The sequence below is a fragment of the Chrysemys picta genome, chromosome 5 (assembly GCF_011386835.1).
Source record: "Chrysemys picta bellii isolate R12L10 chromosome 5, ASM1138683v2, whole genome shotgun sequence".
NCBI lineage: Eukaryota > Metazoa > Chordata > Testudines > Emydidae > Chrysemys > Chrysemys picta.
In genome coordinates, this window is record NC_088795.1 from 57,557,538 (window position 1) to 57,570,287 (window position 12,750).

The following is a 12,750-nucleotide window of genomic DNA, read 5'->3' on the forward strand; positions in this document are numbered from 1 at the left end:
AATTTTTACACATGATGATTCCTAATTAAAAACATATCAGTGACTCTAAGTATGTACAATAAAACTAATAAATATGAATTATTTAAATACCTTTCATTTAACAAACAATATTGCTGGTTTAATTATATACCAGCATTAATTTAATGTAAAATATGCCTTAAGATATGTTGAGTTAAGCTTTTCTGCTTGACTTTGCAAATTTCAGGCTTCTGAAGAGTTTCTAAACAAGGGATTATGTTTCTTTTAAGATAGTCAGTGTTCTTACTCATCAAGTAGGTGAGCTGGTTTTCTAGGAGATACATAAAAGTGCCTGTTGTTTGGACTGATGCAGATACCACAACTCTTTTTTCCACTGCTGTTATCTGATTTTGAAATCTATCAATCTTTTCACTTAGTTGGTCTAAAAGAGGATTTTAGAGACATTTCAGTTTCTGAAAATTTACTATCCAATACTCAGAGCAGGTATAAATGAATTTCTCATATGATCTGGTTACCAAATCTCCACATTCTGCAGACTGTGTGGCTCCACCATCTTGATCCATTCTTCCTAATCTGTTCCTATTCTTTTAGAACTGCAAATGTTGACATCAAATTGAGCAGGGTTGTCTTTTAGTGCTCAAAAAGGAGTCCACAAAAGTTGATAAAGCTATTCCACTGGTGTAACCATTTGGGAAGACAAAATTAGCTCTTGAAATGAAGATCTTAAAAGGCTGCAGCCAGGGGCTCAAAGACAACATTGGTTAGCTTTCATGGAGTATCAGATCATCTCAGCCAGGGCTGAATGAAAACATAGGCACTACAGGCCTTTGCCTAGACCCAAGCTCTGGGAGTCATGTGATTACATCAAAATCTGAGCTTTCATTTAAAAAATGTTTCCAGCCCTGGTGCTTTAAAAGAAGAGCTTGAAAACATAAGCTAAATGTAACTGATACTGGAACATCTGCAGGAGTCTGCAGAGATCCTGAAACAATAGCTCCAAGAGGATTAAACTGCCCTATTAATTTCAATGGGGGTGTTAACTCCAAGACTTACTGCTCAGAGTGCTCAGGTTGGTAGGGAGAGGCACTATCAGCACCATCCCAGCAGAACATTCTGGGAAGGACCTTCCCACCTACCCAATCAGGTGCGCCTCAACTGCTGGGGTAAGGACCAGGCTATCACTTGCTGCCTCCTCTGACTCTCTACTGGAGAAAGAGGACCTTTGCTGCTCCCAAAGAGACATGGGCCCCTGCTGCCATTTTTGGGGGGTGGAGAAAGGCCCTGACACCTCTGTTTCTCTGAGAGAGAAGTGGGCCCCTCTGCTTTTGCCACACCAACTGCAGGTGGACCATGGGCCAGATAGGATATGTCTACACAGCAAAGAAAAAAACGTAGCTGGCCCATGCCAGCCAACTCAAGGTCGGGCTACGAAGCTGTTTCATTGCTGTGTATTCCGGGCTCAGGCTAGGGCCCAAACTCTATGACTCTGTGGGGTTGAAGGGTCCCAGAGCTCGGGTTCCAGCCTGAGTCCAGAAGTCTATACAGCAATGAAACAGCCCTGTAGCTCAAGCCTCATGCGCCCAAGTTGCTTGGAATGGGCCATCCGTGGGGTTTTGTTGTTGTTGTTGTGTAGACATACCCACAGAGCCCTGGATTGTAGTGTGCTTGCATTCCTGGATTGCTTTAATACGACACTTATCCTAGCCCAGATTTTTTCTGTGCATAAGGCCCTGTGAGTGGAGACAGGTGCCTTCGGTGAGATAATCATATTTTTCTCAGAATGGAAAAGGTTCATGACCATAAGGTGGGGCTTCTCAAACTTTTGATAGCATGGACCTCATTTGAATAGAGAGACTGTCTCATGGACATCTCCCCTCTCATCTGCAATTCCATGGACAGTATGCCCTCCATTCACAAATGCTTAACATCTCTGAGGCAACTACAACTACACAAGATATTGCTCACCTGGAAGAATAATACTAGGAAATATTAGGAAACATAGCAATATTAGGAAAAGTAATGTATTTTCACTGACTTTTTTAATGCATTTTAGCAGTTGGAAATCAGGAAGAGGAAATATAGCAACATGTGACCACCAAGCTATCCATGGACCACAGTTTGGAGAATTCTGCCTCTGGGCAATCTGACTTTCTGGATACAGGTTTTTTACAAATCATATTTTAGTGAGTCTCTTGTAAAAGTCTTTTAATCATAACAAATGGGAAATTACAAAGCAAAGATTATGGAAATCTTCAAGAGCCAATGTTTTCCCACTGTGCTTATCAGTCTTATGCCTCCTATTTCGCTCATTTGTCCAGTATTTCAATGGGCTGTCCTGGGCTTCTTTAGCAGAAAGCTACTGTAGTGGATTTCTAAGATCTATTGCTTAAATGAACCCAGCATATTAGGTTAACTCCATTTCAGGGAGGAAATGGTTAAAGAACTCACTGTTCCCTTGTGCCCGGGAGGCAGCCTTTGTGTTTAACATTGGCAGGGTCTCAGTCTGGGCTGGAGGTTTTGGGGGGAGGGGGTAAATGTGGGAGGGGACAGAAAGAGGGGACGTTCTGACATCTCTGTCTCTCTCTCTCTCTCTCTCTTGCTGATACAGCGGAGGTGGAGATTTCCAATCCCACCCAGTCACATTGAGAAAGGAGGATTTGGTAAGGCTTCCCCAGGAGAAGCCACACTGAGGAAATTCTCAGCAGCAGCTTGAACTACACTTGGAGTGGGTTTGCAGTCTCCTGTGCACGGAATTGGGGGCAGAAGCAGCTGCATATTCCCCGGGTGAGAGCCTAGAGGGAGCTTCATGGTATGGTTTTAGCACTTATCCTTAACAATTCAGAAAGGGATTGGGTGATGATGATAAAAGTGTGTGTTAGTTATCAGGCATCTTATTTTACCTTTGCAATAAATGTTAGTTTAAAAAGTTTAAAATATATAGAACATGTCAGTTACCCAGTACTGAAGGGGAGTTGTGGATGGTAATGTTTTGCCACTTGTATTTTGGAACTGATCTTTTGACAGTGCTAGAAGGGAGAGTGTTTTCTTTTGTGTTGGAAGAAGGGAAAAGGGCAGATATCCCACAACCAACTACACTTTGCTTAGTGAGATCTAACTAGAAGAAAATTATTTTTTTCAGTACTTTTTATTGTAATTGCTTTGAAACTTCCATCCTAGTTAAGTTTATTAGATCCCATTTTAAACCTCATGTGCCTTTTGGCCTTTTTAATTTAATGAATTAAATGTTTACAAATCTCAATAGTGTTTAATCAATTAAACAATTCATTTCAAACTGCCCGGTTTGGTTTTGGAAATCTTGGCATGGGGATTGTCCTGGCTTTACTCTTCTTAGCAGGATCTTTGTTGCTGGGAAGTTAGGAGTTTTGTTTTCAGCGTCCCATGCTGGTTGTAAGAAATTTTGTGTACCATTGTGTTAGTGACACACTGACACCACATGCATATGGCCTGTAAATGCACAGAAATTCCTTAGCTATTGTAGATACTGAGATTACATAAATACAATGGGCTATTATATTGTATTCTTACAGACAGTTAACACAAGTATTATTATATTGCATGCAATGGGGTGCTTGTGCACTGCTATTACACATGCATACAGGCATACTGAAAACAAGCACATAGTAATGGAGGATTTGTCAGTGACTCCTTATCTTGAATATGTATATCATGAATCCATGTTCTTGGAAATTACTATATGGGAATTTTTTTTTGTTTTGATTTTGCTACCTCTTCAGGAAAAGTTTCTTCTTGGGGTCTTGGGTATTTTGTCCATCGTTCCTCATGCTGTTTTTACAACTGCCATGTTGACATCACATTTATGTGGTATATAAGTAATATATCAAATTTGCACATAAAAAGTTCATAAACTGAGAAAGAGAAATCAGATCTGGATTCTATACCTGGCTGTATCACTGTATCACTGATTTACTGTATGAACAGGATAAGTCACTGCAATTCTCGGTGACTTAGTTTTCCCCATTTGTAAAATTGTTGTTGTAAAATTGTTACGAAGTGCTTTAGAATCCTAAACTGAAAGCATTAAAGCGGTGCAAAGTATTGCTAGTGGTCCTGAGATACCAGTAGAACAAGCATTTTTTAAATAAATATCTTAGACAGATATCCAGTTTATTAGGGTTTAAGATCATATACACAGACTAATATAGTGGGCCAGATTATGATTTTAGCTACACCAATGTAGTAGGGTCAGAATTTGTACCACTGAGGACAAACACAGGCATACATATACTCTATGCAAAATACGCACGCACACACACATATTAGGGATGTGTATGCTCCTGTTACACACTCATGACTCTTTACATACCACCTACTGGAATGGAAGAGCATAGTAGGTAGTAGTACTAAATATTTGTATTAGGATAGTGCCCAAAGGCCCAGTGCCAGTGAACTCTCTCTCATTGCTTTCTACTGTAAATTCTTCACTGTTATTCGGGAATCTCCACATATACTGGAATTTATTAACTTAAAAGTATCTCTGCAACTCCTTCATTCAAGTTCTCCTAGTAATATTATGCAACACTGGACTTTTGAATCTCCAGTTTGGCTCAACACTGCCCTTGACTTTATCCTAGCTCACACAGAGATGTCTTGTGATAGTTTGTCACACTGAGCTGAAGGGAAGGGGAAAAAATCTTTGGGGCTTGGGAGTGCGCACTAAACATCACAAAAGAGAATCCCAGAATGGTTTCTATGACCTGAAGCATGATGCAGCATTACTAATATTGATGAAACCATCCTCCACTGCAGTAAATAGGCTACAGACTTTTCTGTTACTCAGGGTCACACTTGTGGTGGAAGAATGTCCTGCTACTGATGTGCCCTTTACAAGCTTCAGATTTCATGGGTTATTCCTTGGAATGCCATGCCAAGTATTTAGTATGCAATATCTATCATGTTTTCTTTTTATACAATTATAATTAACTTATTTACGGCTAACATCTGAACATGAGCTGCACTGGAATTCTGAAATATCCAGGATAAATTTCTACTAGCCTACTGGTATATGTAGCAGATTTAAAAGCATTAAGGGCCTGATCCAAAGCGTGCTGAAGTCAATATAAGTCTCCCCACTCACTTCTGAGGGCTTTGGATCTGGCACTAAATGAACTACTTATTCATGAACTGGATTTGAAAATTACATATTCAGGGCTTTTACATTTTAAAAGCCAGCTAATGATTATGGCAAAGAAAAATAGGTCTATAGCATCATTTTTGCAGTACACCAAATATTAAAACAAATAATAATAATAATACATTCTGGCCTTAAATAGAATTTATGAATTTAGGGTTGTGGCTTTGTTATTTAGCAGAACTCCAGCTATGGAAAATTTTAAATTGTTTTTTGACTAAAGTATCAGTAATGCCGCCAAGACATCCCATGCTGATTTACTCGACTTGGAAGCCTAAGTCTTGTGACAAAACTCTTATCCACCACTTGTTGTCTGGAATGCTTTATCCCTTATATAGACAAATACTCCTACACACTTTTGTGATATGGCAGGATTTCTTTAGCACTACCCCTCAAATGCCATGGGGATTTTCTGTCTCATTTTGTAATCTATTATCCAAGATAGCTTAACTAGCATAAAAAACAAGCTGTACAAGCTCTTCTTTTGAAATGAGAAATAAGATGATTGTCAATCTGTGTTTTGTTTCTCCATATAGGTGAAGAAGTGAGAAGGATCACACTGAAACATTGAAAGAAGTATTTCATTGATTGTGCCTGCCATTCAAGACTTTAGGATGGAAACCTTTTGTTTAAGAGTCTCCTTGCTACTGCTTGTCGCTGGATGTGGCCTCAGCGACAGTTCTGACAGATATTACACCAATCTGAGTGATTCTGGAAACTATTTGACCACCTACTCTGGACTAGAGCCCAGCTTACTCCTTACTACTATCCGACCCATGGTACCCAACAAAACAGACTATTGCTCCGAACCGGCCAAAATTGCTGACACTTTCAAATACATTAACACAGTGATATCTTGTATTATTTTCATCGTTGGATTGGTTGGGAATGCAACTTTGCTGAGGATCATTTACCAGAACAAGTGTATGAGGAATGGCCCCAATGCGCTGATAGCTAGCCTGGCACTCGGAGATCTTATCTATATTGTCATTGATATTCCTATCAATGTATATAAGGTAGGAAGCAACAACGGGTACACTTTAACTGCTGTTCTTTAACGGTTCACAACGTATCAGTGTGTTTGTTTCTAATTACTGCTTTTCTATTTATTAATAAGCAAAGTATAAAGGAAAGGGAAATGAAACTCAGTCTATGTTCAAAAGCAAACGTCAAGACATCATTTTTAGGTTTCTTCTTATGAAGATACAATGTATCCTCTTTTGCAAGTTATTCTGACCTACCATAGCAAGGTGTGTCCTTGTGTATTTAGCAGCATCTGGTTACAAATAAAATACAATAGAATTTGATTTTGGATGGTGTCCTTCAGACAACTGAGGACAGAATTAAACAAATGAAGAGAGCGAATTTTGAAGACTGCTATTCTCTTTATGGATCAGATTGATAACTACTATTTTGGGACCGTATCCTTTTCTTCCTTTGTTTATACAGAAAATATTTCCCATGATTTACCCAGTCTTTATGTGATGATTTAATAGCCCTTCTAGAGTTGAGTGTTAGGGCTTGAATTTAACATTCATTCATGGCAGAGGCTCAAATCAGTTTATGATTATTAAGGCCACTTATATATCAGAATAGTGTTTAAATACTGTTTGGCAGCTGGATTTGTCAAAATACATAAAGGATTATAAACAACTCTTTCAACTAAATTACATAGTGCAGTCTTGATTTAATATATAACTACACAAACCCACAAAGGTTACTTTTTATATTGTATTATACATTTACTGGCCCAAATTTGACCATAAACTTGCATGATTAATCATATGATTATATTGGGCCCAAAGAGGTCTAGACTTCACTGATATATGCTGCGGGTTGGAAAGACAGAACTACAATTAGAAATAGATTTTAAAAGACACATTTTTTTAAATAAGCAAAAAACTCCTGTGGGCCCTAATATAGCTGCTGTTGACGTGAATAAGAACAGGATTGGACTCTTGTTATTTTTCATGAGGATCAAAATATTTGGCTGATCTTGAAACTTGCTTGAATGTGTTTTAGAAACCCTTGAAATATGTTTGTAAAGTTTTACTCACTTTAGCCTTGTGAGCCTGGAAAGCAAACATACTGCTGAGATTATTATGACTATTCTTTCCTTAGGACCTCAAACAAGGCATAATATTATAAAATAATGGCTTTCAATCTTTTTTTCATTTGTGGACCCCTAACAACTTTTGAATGAGGTGCAGGCCCCTTTGGAAATCTTAGACATAGCCTGCAGATCCCCAGGGGTTCGCTGACCACAGGTTGAAAACCACTGTTCTACGGTAATGACAACCTTTCACGTACCTCTTAGACATAGTCTGTGAACCCCGAACGGTCCATAGACCACAGGTTGAAAACCACTGTTATAAAATAAACAATTTAACCCCCAAAGATTTTGGCAAATTTCAGATTTTGTTCACACTCACATATATATCTTTATTCATGAATATAATATATAGTAAATGTTTGCCTATTAGGGCTTAAAAATGGGTTTTAAAATAAAAAGAAAATAGCTCAGATTTTGAAAATATCCCTCTCTAGAAATATGTACTATGAATTATAATTAGGGGCATAACTATAATACAGTTGTACATACCACAAGGCTATAAGAAATTCTAATTTGTTTTTTTATAAAACTAATCAAATATATGTATATATGTATGAAATAAGACACAAGGCCTGTTTCTGATCTCACTTACACTGGTATAAATTAGAGGTTATTCTATTTAAGTTAATAGCATTATCCTGGTTTTAAACCAGTAAGATCAGAATCAAGCCAAAGCGGTGGTCATAAAAATGCATGTGTTGTAGTAGAAGCTGGTAGCAACTACAGTGAATGTACATTTTCCATGAAAAATTGTTTTTCAATGGAAAGTGCAAATTCTGCAAAAATTTAAATCTTCTGTGGCAAAATTTTAACTTTGCCAAAAATGTTCGATTTTCCATTGGGAAAATCAAAATGAAATATTTTGTTTTGGGCTGAGCTGACCCAAATCAAAATATTTTGGCTTATCGAATAGACTCTAAAGGTTTAGATTTGGGTCAGTTTGACATTAATATACATCTGCCTGAGCTGCTTTGGTGCCTTATAGGAGATCATAGAATTAAAGAATATCAGGGTTGGAAGAGACCTCAGGAGGTCATCTAGTCCAACCCCCTGCTCAAAGCAGGACCAATCCCCAACTAAATCATCCCTGCCAGGGTTTTGTCAAGACGGGCCTTAAAAACCTCTAAGGATGGAGATTCCACCACCTCCCTAGGTAACCCATTCCAGTGCTTCACCACCCTCCTAGTGAAATAGTGTTTCCTAATATCCAACCTAGACCTCCCCCACTGTAACTTGAGACAATTGCTTTTTGTTCTGTCATCTGCCACCACTGAGAAGAGTCTAGCTCCATCCTCTTTGGAACCCCCCTTCAGGTAGTTGAACGCTGTTATCAAATCCCCTCTCACTCGTCTCTTCTGCAGACTAAATAACCCAGTTCCCTCAACCTCTCCTCGTAAGTCATGTGCCCCAGCCCCCTAATCATTTTCGTTGCCCTCCACTGGACTCTCTCCAATTTGTCCACATCCCTTTTGTAGTAGGGGGACCAAAACTGGACTCAATACTCCAGGTGTGGCCTCACCAGTGCCGAATAGAGGGGAATAATCACTTTCCTCGATCTGCTGGCAATGCTCCTACTAATACAGCCCAATATGCCATTGGCCTTCTTGGGAACAAGGGCACACTGCTGACTCATATCCAGCTTCTCGTCCACGGTAATCCCCAGGTCCTTTTCTGCAGAACTGCTCCTTAGCCAGTTGGTCCTCGGGCTGTAGCGGGGCATGGGTTTCTTCCTTCCTAAGTGCAGGACTCTGCACTTGTCCTTGTTGAACCTTATCTGATTTCTTTTGGCCCAATCCTCCAATTTGTCTAAGTCACTCTGGACCCTATCCCTACCCTGCAGCATATCTATCTCTCCCCCCAGCTTAGTGTCATCTGAGAATTTGCTGAGGGTGCAATTCACCCCATCAGCCAGATCATTAATAAAGATGTTGAACAAAACCGGCCCCAGGACCGACCTCTGGGGCACTCCACTTGATACCGGCAGCCAACTAGACATCGAGCCGTTGATCACTACCCGTTGAGCCTGACAATCTAGCCAGCTTTCTATCCACCTTATAGTCCATTCATCCAATCCATACTTTTTTAACTTGCTGGCAAGAATACTGTGGGAGACTGTATCAAAAGCTTTGCTAAAGTCAAGATACATCACATCCACTGCTTTCCCCATATTCACAGAGCCAGTTATCTCATCATAGGAGGCAATCAGGTTGGTCAGGCATGACTTGCCCTTGATGAATCTATGATGGCTGTTCCTGATCACCTTCCTCTCCTCCAAGTGCTTCAAAATGAATTCCTTGACGACCTGCTCCATGATTTTGCTGGGGACTGAAGTGAGTCTGTAGTTTGCCGGGTTCTCTTTCTTCCCTTTTTTAAATATGTGACCTCCCCCAATCGCCATGAATTTTCAAAGATAATGGCCAATGGCTCTGCAATCACATCAGCCAACCCCCTCAGCACCCTGGGCTACATTAGATCTGGACCCATGGACTTGTGAATGTCCAGCTTTTCTAAATAGTCCTTAACCTGTTCTTTCACCACTGAGGGCTGCTCACCTCCTCCACATACTGTGTTGCCCAGTATAGTAGTCTGGGAGCTGACCTTGTCTGTGAAGACCGAGGCAAAAAAAGCATTGAGTACTTCAGCTTTTTCCACATTATCTGTCACTATGTTGCCTCGCCCACTCCCCCAGGTGCCTCATGCTCCCATTCAGGTGCCTTATGCTCCCATTCTTCTCTATGGGCTGGACTTGGTGGCTGAACTACATCCCCTATGATCTCTAGTCTTTCTCTGGTTGAACTGCCATGGTGCATCTTGGAATATTTTCTATGCTCTGCTTTTGCCTGAGATGGAATTTGACTGGAAAGTTTCAGCAAAAGTGGTACAGGTGTTTTGAGAATGAGGTTAGAGGTAATTTTGCTAATATTAAAATTTTTCCTCAAGCTATTTTTTAAAGCGCTCTAGCCCCTCCTTGATTTAGAGCAGGAACTTGAAATTAGGGAGGAGGATAGTCCTGAATCAGCCTTTTGCTGGTTTTATGAAAATTCATTGAAATTTAGTCAAGTTACAAGCTAGAGAAAGTTGTCATTTTTAGATGCATCGTAGAACCTGTTCGAGATTTGTTCATTAACTTTCTAAATATTCTATTATTGTGTGCAGTGTAGCTGTAGCCATGTCAGTTCCAGGATATTGGAGAGACAAGGTGGGTGAGGTAATATCTTTTATTGGACCAACTTCTGTTGGTGAGAGAGAGACGCTTTTGAGACACAGAGAGCTCTTAAGCTTTTGAGCCACAAAAGCTCTTCTTCAGACCTGAGAAGAGCTCTCTGTGGCTCTCTTGTCTCTCTCACCAACAGAAGTTGGTCTAATAAAAGATATTACCCACCCTATATCTCTGACTATTCCATTGGCACTATGCATGCTTCCCAGCCCTGCTGTATCTCATGCATCATTCTGAAGCAGCCACACAAAATACAAACAAAATGGCCCTAGCTCACCCTATCAAAATACCCTTTTGGCACTGTGGAAAAAATAGTATATAATCATGTAATTAAAGACTGTAGTTAAATCCTGGCCCCATTGAAGTCAGTGGGAGTTTTGCCATTTACTTCTCTGGGGCTAGGATTTCAATTTGTGTTCAATTCATATACACAGGGAGCAGAATTAAAGTTGCATTAAAGTTAATTCTCCCATTTCTTAATTTTTGAGTACTTGACTTTGCAACCTGAATAAGTTTTTGAAATATAATATATTATATACTTACATCCCTGAAGTATACTGTGAGTTGACTGACAAGCGTTTATTAGAACTGAGCACCTTGGCAATTCCCCTAACAAATGTTAATGCTATTATAGCACATTTTTAATATAAACCATTCCATGACTTTAAAAAAAAACACGGTGATATTACTAGTCAAAGGAAGAGTTGTTTTTAAATAGTAAATACTTTTTAAAATAATGTTCTACTTTATAATTTAGTTTAAAATACGCTCCATCTTTAGGACATATAGGAATCCTAAATCCACAGCAGCATTTAACAGCATTCTGACAGCTGCAACTCATGACATCTTCTTTGGGACCTTGCTGAAAATACTACTGGAATTTGGAAATGAATGTGACTGGTTTTTCATGAAAAAATCAGAATTCAAAGACACGGAGAGTTTGCTTTCTTCCTTGCGGATCAAACACCAGTTTCAAGGTTTTCTGCAGCCAGTTTTGAACTAAATTTTAAGGGTCTGTATTTCAGAGGTCAGCTTCATGCTGAGCTATATAAACTTCAGCAAAGCCAGACCAGTTTGAGTTGGAGGGGCCAGAACAGTTTTTGCTGTAGATAGTATTAATTGCTTCTATTACTAATTAATATAACACAATCTTTTATGTATAAATGATTTCAAATGTTTTGTAAGTTATAGATCTGATCCTGCACTATTTAGTCAGGCAAACTGCCATGGACATCAAAAAGTGCAAGCATTTATCTGGATAAGAAGACTTCCACAGTTAGGTAACATAGGATAAAAATGTTTAAGAGATAGAAACCTTCATGATTCAAGGCATAAACCATACACTAACTGACTGGGCCTAAGAATAAGCTTCCTCTATGGGCAGGTTATTCCATTATTGTTTGCTGTATCAAAATCTGTTTGTTTTGTGTTTCTTTGCATTCGCATTTGTTTGCATTTATAATGTATATGCAATCATGAAAATATAAATTAACCTAAACATATTATAGTCATAAAATCTCAAATGCAGCAAATTTCAAATGCAGCAAATCTACTAATTGTCAGTCATACACGATCATAAAAAGTGAAGAATATATTCAGAACTTGGATATATTTTTCCATAAACCTAATCAAAATGCTAGAAAGTGGTCTCCAGGAAATAAATTACTGGATTTATTCTCACAAACTGAACTTTTATATCTTCTTGAAGAGTCCACCACTATATTACCAATTAAGATCCTTCCTGTAATACGCAGTTTGAACTAATTAAATGTAAAGCAGTACTGCAAACAGACATAGTAGTGCCATATATCAGCTGAGGATCTGGTCCTTTATGTTTAAGTTATTTTCTAAACCTGCCTTGGCAGAAAGATGGACTCAAATATCTTCTAGGACTTTTTTTGTCTCCAACTACTATTACCCTATAACCTCTTTTCCTCATGATTGCTTCCCCCTAAGGATTTACAAAAATGGTCTAGACATTAGCAATATTCACTAATGACCTTTGAAGTTGGCCTGAGCCCGAACAGACTGAAACATTGGTCTTAAGACAACTTTTAGTTTTCTTTGTAATCAAATTTCTATTGTGTTTACACTGCTTGGGCCCAAATCTCCACCCCCCCACCCCCACCCCCAGGGATCCTGATGCCTACAAGTCCATGAGAGTTACTTGTCTCCAGCAAGGGAATAAAAAAACTGATCACTATTTTTTTTTTTAAATTGCTGGAGCAGTGAACATAAGATGTAAAATATGGCAGTGTTCAGGACTGAGTA

General features: G+C 39.0%; 2 protein-coding genes across 7 annotated transcripts in view; one reads left to right on the forward strand and one right to left on the reverse strand.

Moving 5' to 3' along the window:
- LOC122173709 (uncharacterized) overlaps positions 1-12,750 on the reverse strand; it is a 135,562-nt gene that overhangs the window by 42,059 nt on the left and 80,753 nt on the right. The window lies entirely within an intron of this gene.
- Positions 2,547-12,750, forward strand: part of EDNRA (endothelin receptor type A) — a 41,114-nt gene continuing 30,910 nt past the window's right edge. The window contains exons 1-2 of one of the 2 annotated variants that reach the window (XM_065596444.1): positions 2,547-2,788; positions 5,686-6,165. In XM_065596444.1, coding sequence (XP_065452516.1) covers positions 5,764-6,165 — 402 coding nt within the window. In that variant the 5' untranslated portion in view covers positions 2,547-2,788; positions 5,686-5,763. The remainder of the gene's footprint in view (positions 2,789-5,685; positions 6,166-12,750) is intronic. The other variant, XM_065596445.1, reaches the window with a different exon arrangement.